This window comes from Leptosomus discolor, chromosome 5 (genome assembly GCF_034619465.1).
Source record: "Leptosomus discolor isolate bLepDis1 chromosome 5, bLepDis1.hap2, whole genome shotgun sequence".
NCBI classification, from domain to species: Eukaryota; Metazoa; Chordata; class Aves; order Leptosomiformes; family Leptosomidae; genus Leptosomus; species Leptosomus discolor.
Genome location: NC_141395.1, coordinates 77280100 through 77295411, shown reverse-complemented (window position 1 = coordinate 77295411; position 15312 = coordinate 77280100). Strand labels below are relative to the sequence as shown.

At 38.7% G+C, this 15312-nt stretch overlaps 1 protein-coding gene across 1 annotated transcript in view; it reads right to left on the bottom strand.

Moving 5' to 3' along the window:
- The window catches only part of ZFAT (zinc finger and AT-hook domain containing), a 92529-nt gene that overhangs the window by 26392 nt on the left and 50825 nt on the right, over positions 1 to 15312 (bottom strand). The window contains exons 8-11 of the mRNA XM_086464990.1: positions 13298 to 13385; positions 8456 to 8605; positions 6438 to 6611; positions 617 to 705 (exon numbers count right to left, since the gene is read on the bottom strand). Coding sequence (XP_086321116.1) covers positions 617 to 705; positions 6438 to 6611; positions 8456 to 8605; positions 13298 to 13385 — 501 coding nt within the window. The remainder of the gene's footprint in view (positions 1 to 616; positions 706 to 6437; positions 6612 to 8455; positions 8606 to 13297; positions 13386 to 15312) is intronic.

Below are 15312 nucleotides of genomic sequence, written 5' to 3'. Positions count from 1 at the left end.
CTACTATCATTTCTATTTCCTGAACATAATCTCATCAAGACCTATCATGCTGAGATCCAATGTGAAATTTAGGAATAAAACAATACTACACTTTATTAAAAAAAACCATATCCCTAATCTAAACACTTCATGGAAACATTAACAATCTTCAAAACTCTTTCCAAGACACGTTTCAGATAAATAGAGTGTTTTAAAATTAATTCTCTTCAATTTTCTTCAAGTATATGAACTCCTCTGTAGTACATTAGGCTGGCAAACTTTCAGAGCAAATTAAGGTGGGAAATGAACAGTGATGCATGGGATTCGCTTTCCTACTTCCTTAGGACATTTTAAGCTACATAGTTCTCTCAAGGACCGATGGTCAAAAAAACCAAGTTTGTTTTATATTCTGACATACATATGTTTTTGGCAAGTACAAATACTAATTATAAATTGTCCACGAACAAAATAACCCTATCTCAAAAGTCTGAATATAAAGTCAAAATTCCTGAAATATTAAAATGTTAAGATGCCATAATTGTCACCAAACAGAAAAATGTGCCAGTTTTAAAACTGTCGCAGAAGTTCCATGTATTTCTAAATGACTTATCAACAAGCATGATTTATGTTTTCTTACCTTGAAAGAGACATGTTGTTCCATGTGACGTAGGAGCTGTGGTTTTTGGGCAGCTGTATAGTCACACACTGTACATTTAAACTGCTTTCCTGAAACGGGAATAGAAAATGGAATCATTTTTTTCTGTTTAAATTCAGAAAACTACTGATTATATTCCTCATAAAGATGACTTCCAAAATGCTAAGAATGAACAATGAACAATACTTGAGGTCTGGTACTTGCTCTGCAAAATTTTGGTTAAATAGAACTAAGAGCAGAGCAAGGAAGAAAAAAGGCTTGAGTGTCATCTTTAAATTATAAGCATTGAATAGCCTAGATGCTCCTGGGATAGTCACTCGGGAAAGAAGAAAAGGAATCGTTACAGTGCAGCCTAAATGGAAGAAGGAAATCAATTATTTACAACTGCAGGAACAGTTATTTCGCTATTTGTAAAGCAGATTTGTAAATCCTTAAAACATAGATGTTTGGTTATGTTCACATGTTTTTACCTACTTCTGTCCCAAACACTTAATTGTTATGACTCAAATGCTTTTAAATCTTCTCGGTTTTTCCACTGTAAGCTCACTTCATGTATTTCTGGTAGGGTGTGACACGACCTATTATTTTCACAAGAGTTGACTGTGCGTTTAGTGCTACTCTTCCAATAATGACTCAATCATAAAAGGGTTTTCTACACTGGCTTAACCCTGGGTACAGGGAGAAATAAAATATGCTGAAGACAAAAATAAGATTAGAATGGCAAATAACGCAGAGGTTTTGTGTTTTGACCTTTCACTTCTCCTTACACAGTTTTAAAACAAAGGGTGCAAGTTGCTCCATCAGCATCAGATTGTATGATGCCCGTTTCCTTGTTCATCATGACATTCTATCCTTTCTCATCTAAATCTTTGCAGTAACCCCTAAATCTCACATACAGTCACAAAAGGCAAGAGAAAGCACATCCTGGGACTAGTTTGCACTTTATATGTGGTGACTGACAGGCTGGTGACTACAAAACACTAGGGCTAATGGATAGGTTCTGTGACCTGTTCTTGGAGAGTGCTGATTCATATTTCTTTACTTTAATTGGGTACAAATTTTCTCAAAACATATGGAGTTAAAGTAACTGTTGGACTTTCACTCCTCTGCACCAACTATTTCAAAAATCACAGAGTGGACCAGAAGTGGGCCACAGACAATGGGCACATATTTGCATAAATATTGCTCTTTCAGATACCAACCTAAAAAGTCATTGAAAGATTTGAGACAGTCTCTGTCTCTCAGGTACTTGGCAGACTGAAAGTCTGTATTGTAAGCAGCTCTTCTACACCACACAATGCAATTAAATAGAGTCAATGCAATTTCTATATATATTGCTTTGTGAAAAAAAAAAAAAAATACTTCAGTTCAGAAGTATCATCCAAAGACAGGTGTTGCTTTAAGTTCCACAGAGAAGACGATACACTTGAAATTTCTTTACATGCCTGTGAGCTTTCTAGTCAGGCATCAATACCAAAGGTACTAACCCTCCAAGCTGAAACAATAACAATAAAATTGAAGAACAAGAACTGGAATTTCAACTAATGAAAGCTGACACTCAGAACATTCAGTTTAAAATAAAGTCAATACTTTTAACAGAGGGCATGATTAATGACTACAACAATTCACTTAGAAATCAGATGGATGCTCTGTCATATAAAGTTTTTAAATCAAGTCTGCTTAGCCCTTCCTAAAATCATATACTACAATCCAGTGGAAATACGATGCAAAATTATCAGATTAAGTTATGGCCTGTACTCTGCAAAAGACCAGACTTGGTGATCGTAAGACTCTGCTTTTGGCCCTGTAATCGTCAGTCTGAGTCCTTCTTAAGGCAAGATGGTCAGATTTTGTCATGATGTATTTTTAGGATTCTCTAGCAGGAATGAATTCTCTCTGACATTTTCGAGAAACATCTGTTGCTGTTTGTGGCTTTGCAAAGAGTGAAACTCCCAAACATATTACCACTCTGTAGGTTTCTCTTACTTTCCCGTCAAAGCATTCTCTCTCCCAAATCTTTTTTTTTTTTCCTTATGATTTAAAATGACACTATTTGCTTTCTTTTATTCTCTGGGTTTCTGTAATGGGTCTGCGTGGCAAGGTTTTGGTAGCAGGGGGGGTTACAGGGGTGGCTTCTGTACGAAGCTGCTAGAAGTTTCCCCATGTTAGATATAGCCAATGCCAGCCGGCTTTAAGATGGACCCGCCACTGGCCAAGGCCGAGCCCATCAGCGACAGCGTTTTTCGCCTCTGTGATAAGGTATTTAAGAGAGGGAAAAAGTTGTTGCGCAGCAGTAATTGCAGCAAGTGAGAGGAGTGAGAATATGTGAGAGAAACATCCTGCAGACACCCAGGACAGTGCAGAAGGAGGGGGAGGAGATGCTCCAGGCGCCAGAGCAGCGATTCCCCTGCGGCCTGTGGTGAAGACCATGGTGAGGCAGGCTGTCCCTCTGCAGCCCATGGGCGGTGGAGCAGATGACTGCCTACACCCCGTGGAGGGCTTCCATGCCGGAGTAGGTGGATACCTGAAGGAGGCTGTGACCCCGTGGGAAGCCTGCACTGGAGCAGGCTCCTGGCAGGACCTGTAGCCCATGGGGAAGCCCACGCTGGAGCAGGTTTGCTGCTGGTGACCCCGTGAGGGGGGCTCACGCTGGAGTAGTCGGTTCCTGAAGGACTGCACCCCATGGAGGAGACCCACGCTGGAGCAGTTCCTGAAGAACTGAACCCATGGGGAGACTCACGTTGGAGAAGTCGTGGAGGACTTTCTCCCATGAGGGGGACTCCACATTGGAGCAGGGGAAACGTGTGTGGAGTCCTCCCTCTGAGGAGGAAGGAGCGGCAGAAAACAACAGTGTGATGAACTGACCCCAACCCCCATTCCCTGTTTTCCCCCTGTGCCGCTGGGGGGGAGGAGGGAGGAAAATCACGATCAAGGTTAAGCCCAGGAAAGGAGGGAGGGGTTGGGGGAAGGTGTTTTAAGATTTGGTTTTATTTCTCATTACTCTTCTCTGAGTTAATTGGTAATAAATCACATTTACCTTCAGTTGAGTCTGTTTTGCCCATGACGGTAAATGCTGAGTGATCTCCCTGTCCTTACCTCAACCCCACAAGCCTGTTGTTATTTTTTTTTCTCTCCTCTCTCCTGTCCAGTTAAGGAGGGGGAGCGATAGAGTGGCTTTGGTGGGCACCTGGCATTTTGGCCAGGGTCAACCCACCAGAGTTTCATACTCCCTTTCTCCGTATTTCCTCTTTAAGACCATCAATCCTGCTCCCTCTGGCCAAATAACAAGGTATATTAATTACAGAAAGACCTAATTCCTGTATTAAATGCCCATGGCTGGCAAACTGAATTTGACTGACAAGGAATAAGTATGTGCTAAAAACTACCCCAAAAGCAAATGAACTAAAAGGAAGGATGGAGAAGTACAATACAGAATATTCTGTAGAAAAGATTAGGTTTCTATAAATTCTGGATCTTGCTCAGAAAAGTTACAAGCATTTTTTATGGGAACTTTCACATTTAGTATAACACAGCTAAGAAAAACTCTAAGACAATTCCCGAAATCTAATTAAAATAATAAAAACTAGGTTTTCTGGTTTATTTCTAATCATAAACAGTAACAAGCCTGGATTACAGAATTGTTTTCTATTGTGCCACTCTTGAGAAGTCTGTCTTCTGGAGAAGAATAAAGACGACAGAAAACTACTGGTTAAATTGACCTTGCAGGGCTGATATTTGAAGAAAGATTGCCTGGATTCATAAGTCAGGAAGACAAGATTCATAAAGAGCGAAACATCTTTCAAATTCATTTATTTGTGAATAACTGAAGAACACTAGACGTGTGCTAGTAAGAACTTTAGAAGTGCTGTCACTATAGAAAGGGACCCTGGACAAAGAGAAACTGTCAGCATTAAAGAGGCTGAAAGTCCCTGGACAAATCACTCACTACATTCCTGGTGACAAATGTTATCTTATTTTTCACAAATGTTTGAAATGCATGTACTCTTTACTGGGGTGGACTTGGTGAGGAAAATTATTTGAGACTCCACAGACAGTGAGATTCTGTTTCCACTGGAGCCAATGGCAAAATACATTTTCCAAAGGAAAATTCCAGGAGGAATTTCCTGAAACACTTTCGGAGGCATAAAAAGCATGGGAAAAGTTAAGTCTTGGATTTATTTATATCAGTCAAAAAGGGAGGTGCATCAAAAAGGAATATGCAGTCACCTCAGTTACTGCCGAAGATGACAACAGTCTGAAGCCAGATAAAAACCAGCTCCTGCTAATAACATTGCCTCTAGAGTCAAGATTTCAGCCTGACCTGGCAGTAAATTCTAAGAAAATCTAGTTCCTTGCATGCAGTTAAATGTTTAAAACTAACTTCACACCTTTAAACCAAATCTAGACAAGGCCAGCTCCTGCACGACTATGATGCTATTCTTAACAGTGCCAATTTTCAAAGCAGCCTCAGCTGAATTGCAATAATTCTTTACACATATACCTATTTTGTTCAAGAAATAGAACTAACTCACAGGTAGAAACAAATTCAACTTTCCCTGCTGAATTTCACTATTTGGAGATGCCAAAAATTTTCACAGATGGTGAAAAAAAAAAACGAGAAAGGTGTCGAAATGAAACCCCACGCAGGGATTTTTTTTTACAGCACCACGGAAAGACACCTTTTTTTTCTTTATAGTCTGATCACGTTCCAAATTCCTTTTTAACTCAAATACAACTCGCCTCCTTCTCACAGCCAGGAATCAGCTGAAGATTGCATTTGATAAGTAAAACCTTGATTCTTGCACATACAGTTTAGATTATGTGCAACATCTGCTTACTATTGATCAAGTTATTTCAAAACATTGGACAGCATTTTTCGAATAACGAGTGATTTACTAACTTGTGGTAATACAACAGTAACTTTGCTAATAATTCAGCAACTCTGTGCTTCCTGTAATATGTATTGTATTAATGTAAAAGGGATCCCCTCTTTCACTCAGACACACAGATACAAGCATACATAAAAAGTAAGAATCTGTGACACAAAAGCTTCACATATATTCTAAAGATGTAACAGAGCATTGTGCGCTTTCTGTGAAAGGACAATGCTAATGAATATGCAAATTTTTTTTAAAAGAATTTAAATGAAATGGTCAATAAAGAGTGGAATGAGGTTTCACAAGGCTGCATGACTAACAAAGATCAAGCTATGAAGTTATAATGAAGGTCTGTACAACTTATCCTGCTAAAACATTTACTTCCATTTGATAAGCACAGAGGAATACAGTATTGTTGTGTCCCAAATTTTGATATAAAAGATGATATTTTTCTGGATTTGAATCTCACTTTTTCCTGTGATTATCATAGAAATATTAAAATTATGGAGCAAATGCATGTGCCTATAGAGGATACACTCTCAGGCTTGCCACTGGGGACACAGAGCTGCAGCAGCCTCGCCTCTCTTGGGCTACTGGATTCAGCAGCTCCTCACAATATTGTTACAGAAGAACGGAGTAAGAGACTTCACCACTTTTTCCAATTTCTATTGAGATCAACAACTCTCTGTGAGAACATAAAGGGATATAAAGCCAGCACACAATTTCAGAAAAATCAAGACAGCTGTCTTTTTCGCAGAAATTAATTTTGCAAAATTTTGAATTATTTCACAGGGCCTCTTGGGATTAAACAAAATTTCTAAGTAGCGCTTAGTGTTCAACTGAAAAACACTCGTTAATAAGGTCCTATAGAACAGCCAGTATTTATTGCTCTAAAATAAACCTGGATTTAATAAACATGCACTTACCATCAGCAGTATGAAGGAGTTTATGGCTCTTCAAAGTGCCTTTTGATTTGAACTTTTTCCCACACATATCACAAAGGTGTGTTTTCTCAGTGCTGTGACGATTCATATGGGCTTTCAAGTTACTCTTGCTGCGAGTGGCATACTCACAGAGAGAACATTTGAAGGGTTTGACACCTAAAAATAAACAAATACACTATGAAATAAACCAGCTGTACCTTTTGACTGAAGGGTGGATATTTGCTTGAAAGAAATTTCAGATATCGTGAGCAACATGGACAACAAGGTCAACATTTTAAAATTTAGGTACCTACATTTAAGAAATTTCATCTATAGCTTCTGTTTGAATGATACTGAGCTCTTGACAGCATCATTTAACTTAATATGAGAAAGGAGGTGTTCTTTTAGAATTAACTACTTCCCTATTGAAGCCAGGTACTGAGTTTAACCAAGCAAATACTAATATTTTGGTCTTGGTGTGTCCATCCTTCATTTAAAAGCAGACTCCAGATTGCCTAAGTTGATGACTAGCTGGTGTACATACCAAATCTCCCTCTAAAAGTCCATTAGGTACTGAATACGCAAGCAGAAGTTAAATGTACAAAACCGTGTTTTATTGTTAATTAGTATCAGATTTGCTAATGACTTATGCAGTAGATAATTCCCCTCCCTGGAAAGATGCAAGCACTTCCAATTTTACTTCTCTCAAACAGTCCAAAGCATGTAATAGAGAGACCCACAGTATGCCATCTAGCAGAAGGTCTACAAGAACAAAGTAAATCTTTCAAAGTGGAATAAATCTGAACTAGCAAAGTAGTTCAACAGTTTCGTGAGGCTCTGGCAGTTTTAGATTGATATTCATGACCTTAAAACTAGATTTACAAGCATGAGGAATTACAGCCTACTTTAAGCAGACTTGATTGCACACTCTGATTTAGGAACAAATTTCTGTTCACCTTTTTTTCTTGCTAGTTAGATGAGACGAGTTCCAAGCTTTCTTGGAAGAATAAACAAACTGTATCTGTGGAATTCACAAGTAATTGCTCTAAGCCTACAATTTTGCATTACTTAAACTCCTTAACGGAGTGAAGGCTACTGCAGAGGACCACTACTATAGCACACAGGCAGGTAAGCTCATGCATGCAAGCAAATAGGCAGTACGGATATTCAGACATTTATATGCAGTATAAATGTCTGAATATCTACATGGGAACAAACACTTTGGAACCAAAGTATCAGTTCAAGGGTACCAAATCCTATTATCCCCTTTCTGCAGAGGGATGGCTAAAATTCCAAAATAATGCTCAAACACCATAGGCAATCTGCTTCATAGATTATTAACTGACTGAAAAGCCTATCGGTGGTCTTCCACCTGCTATAAAAATAGACAGGCTACACACATGACTTTACTGGGCATAGATATTAAGTTCAAGGGATTTTCAACCTATGTGTAATGCCATATTACTGGAATTTCTCCCTAAAAAGTCATAAATATGATCATTATCTTATGTGTTTTCACCGCTGTTTATGTGCTTGTCAGCTATCTGCCACGCTCAGCGTAATTTAATTAAAATACACACAGAATTTATATGTATACATCAGAGCAACTGGATTTCAATTGTTTTACTAATAGATTTCCAGACCAAGTATTTCTGGACAAACGTGAAAGAAGCAGCAGTTACTCATGAGAAGATACAGAAAATTACTTGTTTTAGAGACTGAGCATGTATTTAATTCATTCGTCTACTCACACTTATTATAGAATACTTTAGAGATGTTTATGAATGAGTTTTGGAAAAAAATGAATCATTTTGTAAAGCATTTAAGCTGTCTATTCCTGTTATGAGCGTGCAGTTCCATATGTGATCCAGAATCTATCAAACTAATTATTTAACCTCTACCGTAGCTTAAAGGTTTTGATTCAGGTACAGCAATAAATTTGAATTCCTTTTTATGTCAGCAAAGCTTTTGTGGAATATGAGACTGATTATACGCCCAAGAACTTAAAAGCAGAGCTTTACCTTCATGAGCCCAAATATGACGTTGAAGGTCTGATCCATTCTTCATAAAATAAAAATCACAGTAGGGACATTTTACAGCTCGTTTTCCAATAAGTCCTTTCAGCTGAACTCTTCTGCCAAGAACCTCAGAAATAGTAGTCATTGAAACCTCTGAAAGACACGTAAAGGGAAATAAAAACCAGAAGGACATGAGGGAATTTGTTCTATAAGTAATATTGAAGAGCTAGATCCTGATTCCCTCCAACTTTTTAAAAGCTCTGCTTCCCCTACTGCCACTCAGATAAAACCTAAGCAAAGAACCTAAGGACCTTTTCTCCTTTAGGACTTCTTGGATGTTCTGTCCTTCTCTCCCGATCTGTGTATTCCGTGTACTGCCTGGTTAAAAATATATACTTTAAATATTAAAAAATCTTGGGTGTGCCCCTGGCTTAGAAATAATTTTGCAACTACGAACTTTCCCAATAGGCTAATTTGGCACTTTTTTCTCCAATATTTTCAAAAGATTATATTCAAGATTTCACCCCAGATTTCAGATGTCAAGGATCTGAAGCCACACCTATAATGAGCAGAACGCCTGATAATCACAAACTTTAAAGGGAAAAACAGACTTATGGAACAGATGCGATTGGAAGGGACCTCCAAGGTCACCTGCTCCAAGAAGGGCCAATTTTGGCGTTCCAACCTCAAAGTTACATCAAGTTCCTCAGGGTCATATCGAGTCCTGTTCTGAACATATCCAAGGATGGATATCCTACAACCTCTCTTGGCCCATTCCAGTGTTTGATCACCTTTACAGTCAAAATTATTTCCTTAATTTCTAGTCACAATCTCCTTGCTTCAACTCATGTCCTTTCACTGTACAGTTCCAAGAAGATACTGGCTGTGTCTTCTTTTTAATCTCCTGTTAGCTAGCTGAAGACAGCAACCAAGATTCTCCTCCCAGTCTTTGCTTATTCTGGCTAAACACACTCAGCTCTAACTTTTTCGTTCATATGATCTAATATTTCGGTTGTCATGATGAAAAAAGCTCAAAATAATGAAGTTTAAACTAAAACGTCCCAAACACACATAATAAAAACATTGCCAAATGCTTTTAAAGAATAAATCCAATTAGTCAATGCATTTCAGATTAATAAAATGCTAAATACCACGATTCGATGAAAGTACAGCACTCATGCAATCTAAATATTAAGACATGAAAGCTGATAACCTATTATGCCCAAAATCTTGTAAAATTTGAATGTTAGTCTAAATGTAGATTTTTACCAAATATGAACTGTCATACCTTGTCTCCTGATGACTGGTCCTAGAGTGGAATGAAAAACCCTGACTGAACTCATATGCACAAAGAAAACAACCTCAAAAGGGCAATATAAAAGCCCATGAACCCAGTAGAGATATGTTGTAAAGTACCCAAAAGCCAAAAATACAGACACAAGTCTGAACCCTCAATTGCCTTCTATGGCTTAGATCCTTCATTCATGACTGCAGGCTAGTGTATCTGCTCAGTACAGTTCTATGAAAGCTGATGCCTCTCAGGACTATTAAAAAATATCATATTAAATCAGGCAGTGGATGAAAAAGTAGATAATTCTGAGAGCTAGGACCAGAATCCAAGACTCCTGCTTCACCGCTGAGTACCCAAATGATTTGGCAATAAAGCCAAACTTCTTTATCTCTTTGGTTTGAAACAGACTCTACCAAAGTCTACAGAGGTTTCTGTCCCACTGCCTTCATAGGACCAGAATTCAACTCCTACTCTCTGCAAACCTAGAAGAGGAAGGAGTACTGTTTTATTCCATACTTCCTACTTGATGAAAGAGAAGAGACAAGAGAGGGGTCATGGTGAATGACATTAAGAAAGAAGGAGAGGGGAGCTTCAAAAATAGCATTTTAATGATAAATATGAAAGGTTTTCAGTTAAAATTAATTTTTCATATGCCATTTAAAAATTCAATTCCTCTTAACAGTACCCATTTTTCCTTTCATCTTTATTCTTTTCCATTTACATTTTAAAAAACAACTGCACTCATTCCCCTGCAGTACTTGATAGCTTCTGCCATCAGACCCCTCACATTTATTTGGCTTGTAATTAAGTATCTTGTATGAATAAAGGATTTCCTCCTGATTACAACGACAGCACGCACAGGAAAAAGATTTGTGCATTAATTCTCCTCCGTATGTTAAAATAGCATTGCATAGCTACCGCACAGGCATATCTTAGATGTAGTATCTCTTTAGTACCATGGAGATATATGTAATAAATCTGGTATTTTTCTTCTAAGTTCTATTTGCCTGTCATATATGAATTAAAAATGAGGACACAAAATAACAAGCTGTGCAGATTTAACCTTACTGCTGTCATAACCTAGAGTTTAAAAGAACCCACTTTCCTGGATCAAAAAATTTATACTAGCTGTCCTGGTTTGGGCTAAATCAGAACTAATTCTGTTTTAGTGCTTTAACTTTTCAGTTAAGTCTCCTCTAACTAACAGCATTTTCTGAAACAGCAGCCTGTTTTTCCAGACAGTGACTGCTCCCAGCAGTGATAAGGCCTGATGTTCATAGCTCGTACCAAGGAATGGGATGCAGAGGCCCTCGCTTATACTTGTTCTTATAGCGACCAAGGTCACTGCTAAATCTTATACTCCATGTTGGGGTGCTGGGAGTGAAAAGGGTCACAAGCACGTAAAAGCTCACACCTGAAGGGAGGAGCGAACTGGACAGGTGACCCAAACCTGACCAACAGAGTATTCCATCCCATATACATCATATTCAGTACAAAGCTGAGAGATCACAAGGGTCAGTGTCTCTTTCTCTTCTTCGATGGCCAACATCTGAGGAGGACTCTGTTCTGTTGTTGATCCCGATCCATGCATCCCTGAATCCAGTGCCTGAGTCCAGCTCCTGCATCCCGTCCCTGTCTGCTGCCGAGTCCAGCCTGGGACTGCCCCAGTGCCAGCTCTGCAGTGTGGTGGTGACGTATTGTCATCAGGGTGGGGGAGTTGGATTCGATATTGGTGTCGTATCTATTTGTACGTATTGTATATATTTCATTATTTCCTTATTCTTCTTATTATCTTTTCTTTTATTGTTATTGTTCCATTAAAGCTGTTTTAGTTTTCTTTTCCAAACCGTAAAGTCTCTCTCTCTTGTTCTCTTTCCTTTTCCCTTTTGGGAGGGGAGAGGGGTTAGTAGAGAATGTCTGTCATTCGTTAGTGGCTGGCCCAGCCTCAAACAGTGACACTCGCTTTTAGAGGGATTCCAATACCAAGTGAATTGTTCAGAAGTATTTAAATACATGAGTTTAGCACGTCAGGGTTCCAGAGTCCACCTGTATTTCTGGACCTCAGACACTGCATACACTAATAATTCAGCAGCCAATGGACCAGTGCAGACCAATGGCAACCTGTAAGGGCACAGCTCATCCTTTACTGCAAGTTCACAGATCACATTATTTAGAGAGGCCTCCTACACTCCCGGGCTGAGACAGCACAAAGGCTTTATAGGCACAGCTCTCGAGATTCACTTTCTGTTCTTCCTGGGTGACACACCTCCTGACTACAGTACAGCACAGAGGCCTTTCCTCATCTCAATTTGCTGCATCACACGTCTTCCCTGATGTATGACAAGCCCTCCAACCACACTCTTGTAGAGTGGTCTGCAAATAAATAGGTTTGGTAACTAAAGAGCTGAAGTGGGAGTTAGTCTGAAATTGAAGTGAAGGAAATCGTTGAAAACACGGGTCTAGCACTATCTAGTGGCAGTAGAAAGAGAAGAAACTACTGCTTTACCTATTATGTTGTATTTCTGACAAAGACAAGAAATGTTACACCATTTTAATTGTTTTTTTTTTTCTTCCCCAAAGTGAGTTTGAGCATGGTTGGTGTCTTCTTTCTTAAGTTACTCCAGGTGATAAGCAACACTGTAGATGAGTTAATTAAAAAGTATGCTGGTCAATGCAGCCAATTCTCCTTCATCCACAGTAGCAGCAGGCTGGTCTATACAACATAACATAGACACTGAGGAGGAAAATATGTAGGCACCAACGTGGCTCTGCTGAGTTCACATCAGTCAGATTTAAATCAGTCCCTGCACCAGTCACTTGAGCACTTTGGCACTGAATTCCCAAGATTTGAGAAAGGATTGTTTACTCAGACACACCACAGTGACTTACCACATTCATTTTATGTCCTGCTTGCGCTGATAAACCAGGGCACTAGAATGCAACGTCTGAACAGTTTGCAAGGACTGCAGTGGTTAGCCTGGATCCAGCCAGGCTTGTCAGCTCCAGCTGAATACTGGCCGTACTACAGCATAGCTGGCTCCAGTAAGAGCCCTGCTGCAGACTTCAGTTGGCTTGAAGGTAAAACCCAGCCACGCACTGAGGGCAGGCAGAGTCAGCTCTGGGACCTCTGCGTTCATGTCAATTATCTACAGACAAAATAACGTGCAATAAACACATTTCTGTCAGTTTATGTACGGCCCATGGGAATTTTATGTCTCATGGGTTGTTACAGGATGTCTATATGCCTAATTCCAAACTTCCCAATGCTTAATTTTAATTCACCTAGATCGTGTTTTGGAAATGAGTTCTTTGCCAGAAGAAGACAGATTTCTTAGCACAATTACCTGATATACTCCACAACACACAAGTTGGAATAACTTTTTTCACTCTAAATTCTAACAACTGCAAACCCATTACAATTCTACCTCTAAACCAGTTAAATTAGAAATAGATTCTTCTCTTTCCTTGAAATGTAATCACATTACACTGCTCACTCTAAACCTTTACTCATTTATTGCAATAGACTGGGAAGTTTTCCTTAATTTTTTTCTTACCAGGGTGATTTGTCTTGATGTGAGATTTTATAAGTCGATCTTCAGAAAATGACTTCTCACACACAGGACAGGAATAACTCTTTTTATCCTTAAGTGAGAAAGAAAGAGATTGCATTTTGAGTCCACTGGCGTAATCACTATAGTCATTATTCAGTAATGCATGGTTCTCAACAAAGTTATAATTGAAGGTTCAGTTTTTAAGGAAAAAATGATGGTATTTATAGTGAAATAAGTGAAGAAGAAATATTAAAGTACTCTAAGCACATCATTAATCCTCATGAATGAAGGGCTCCAAGTTACAGCACATGAGAACATGCACAATAAATGTAAGCATTATCTTCTGACTGACTCTTTAGAGAATCAAGAGTCGAAAGATCACATCACATAACAGAAGAAATCGTATTTGATATAAGCAGTAGTATTCAGAGCTTTTTCATTTTTTTCACAAGTCCACCCTTCTGAAACCGAAGGATAAGATCTCATTCTTCTGAAGTCATCCACTAGTATGTATATTTATAACACCACTTAATGGCCTGAGATTGACAGAAGACTTAACAATGACAGATACCATTACTTATTCAGTGTCTACATTTCTAACTACTTTATAAATATTCAGCTTTTTATGTATTACAAATAAAGTATTATTCTACTATTCTGATTTAAAAACTTATAGACTACTCTGGCTTTTATCAGTGTCACTGATGTTATAAAAGATTTAGCACCATCAAACAAGTTGAACTGGAGAGTTTTGATGAAATTTCTTCCTATATGCAATTTTAGTGTAACTGTAATTTTAATGTTTTTATAAATTAATCTAACTTCACCTAAAAATGTTGGACTTTTCTCCATTAATTGGTAAATGACCCAATTTAAAATAATCTTTGCAGCTTATTATACGAATTGAAGAGGTGGTTCTTTCCAGAAGCACCTGCTGACACAACAGCCTGGATGCTCAATCAAACGTCTGGGTCACCCAGTCACCTCTGCACTGACCAAATTAACATATGAATGGATTATCAAAAGAACAGGTGGAGTGCAGTCTAGTCAGTCCTGACAACAGATTACCTGGTGGCAGATGTGTACCCTGCAAACTACCAAGAGATCACTGTAAAAGGCGAGCTGAAGCTACACAACAGGTATTTCACTAGTCTCTTAAAAGCAAAGCAAAAATTGATGGGTTTTCATGGCAAATGGGTTTTGGAATGTGATGCAGGTGTTTGCATTCAGTATCATGTACTTCGGAGAAAGAAACCCCTGTGTTGAAGCACCTACAAGTTAAAATCAGAAGTAGCCCTAGAACTCATGGGCTGAAACAGCAGTAAGTACTTTCATGACAGTAGGATATGAGATATGACATTCTCGTCAATATGGCAATGGCATAAGGAGAATTCTGCCTGTGCTGTTAAGGAGGTCATTTGGTCCTGCGAGAAAAACCTACACCATGGACTGGGGATGGCAGCTTCTAAAGGATAATCACCCTGAGTGGAGCAAGGACAGTATCTTGCTATGATGGAGTTGGGGCAGTCACCATTTTGAGCCCTGAGAAGTGAAGAAAGAACAGCAAAGAACACTACCTGGTTTTTGGAAGACGAGATTCAAGTAGCCTACAATGCTGACAAAATCTTCTCTAGAGCTGTTAATCTGTGGAATTAAGGTCTCTCAAATGATACAACCTATTATCCCTAAACCTGCTACTGATGATTTTGGACACTACTCAAATGAAAATTGGTAAACTAATTCTAATAAAACTCTATAGCAATGTTTGCACCTTTTCAAAGACTGGATTGCATGATCACATTCATAATTTGTCACACATAAGAAAAACATAAACACAGTATCATTTAGGAGCGGTTGAGGGGCCAGCTGACAGATCTCAGGTCTGTTCCTGAAACTTGCTATACAACTGGTTTCAAAATATACAATAAATGAAGAAAAAAAAACAGTATATTTTTAATGTACAGTTGGGTGTTGCTGGTCTTTAATACCCATTGTATTAAATATTTCTCAGTGTGCCT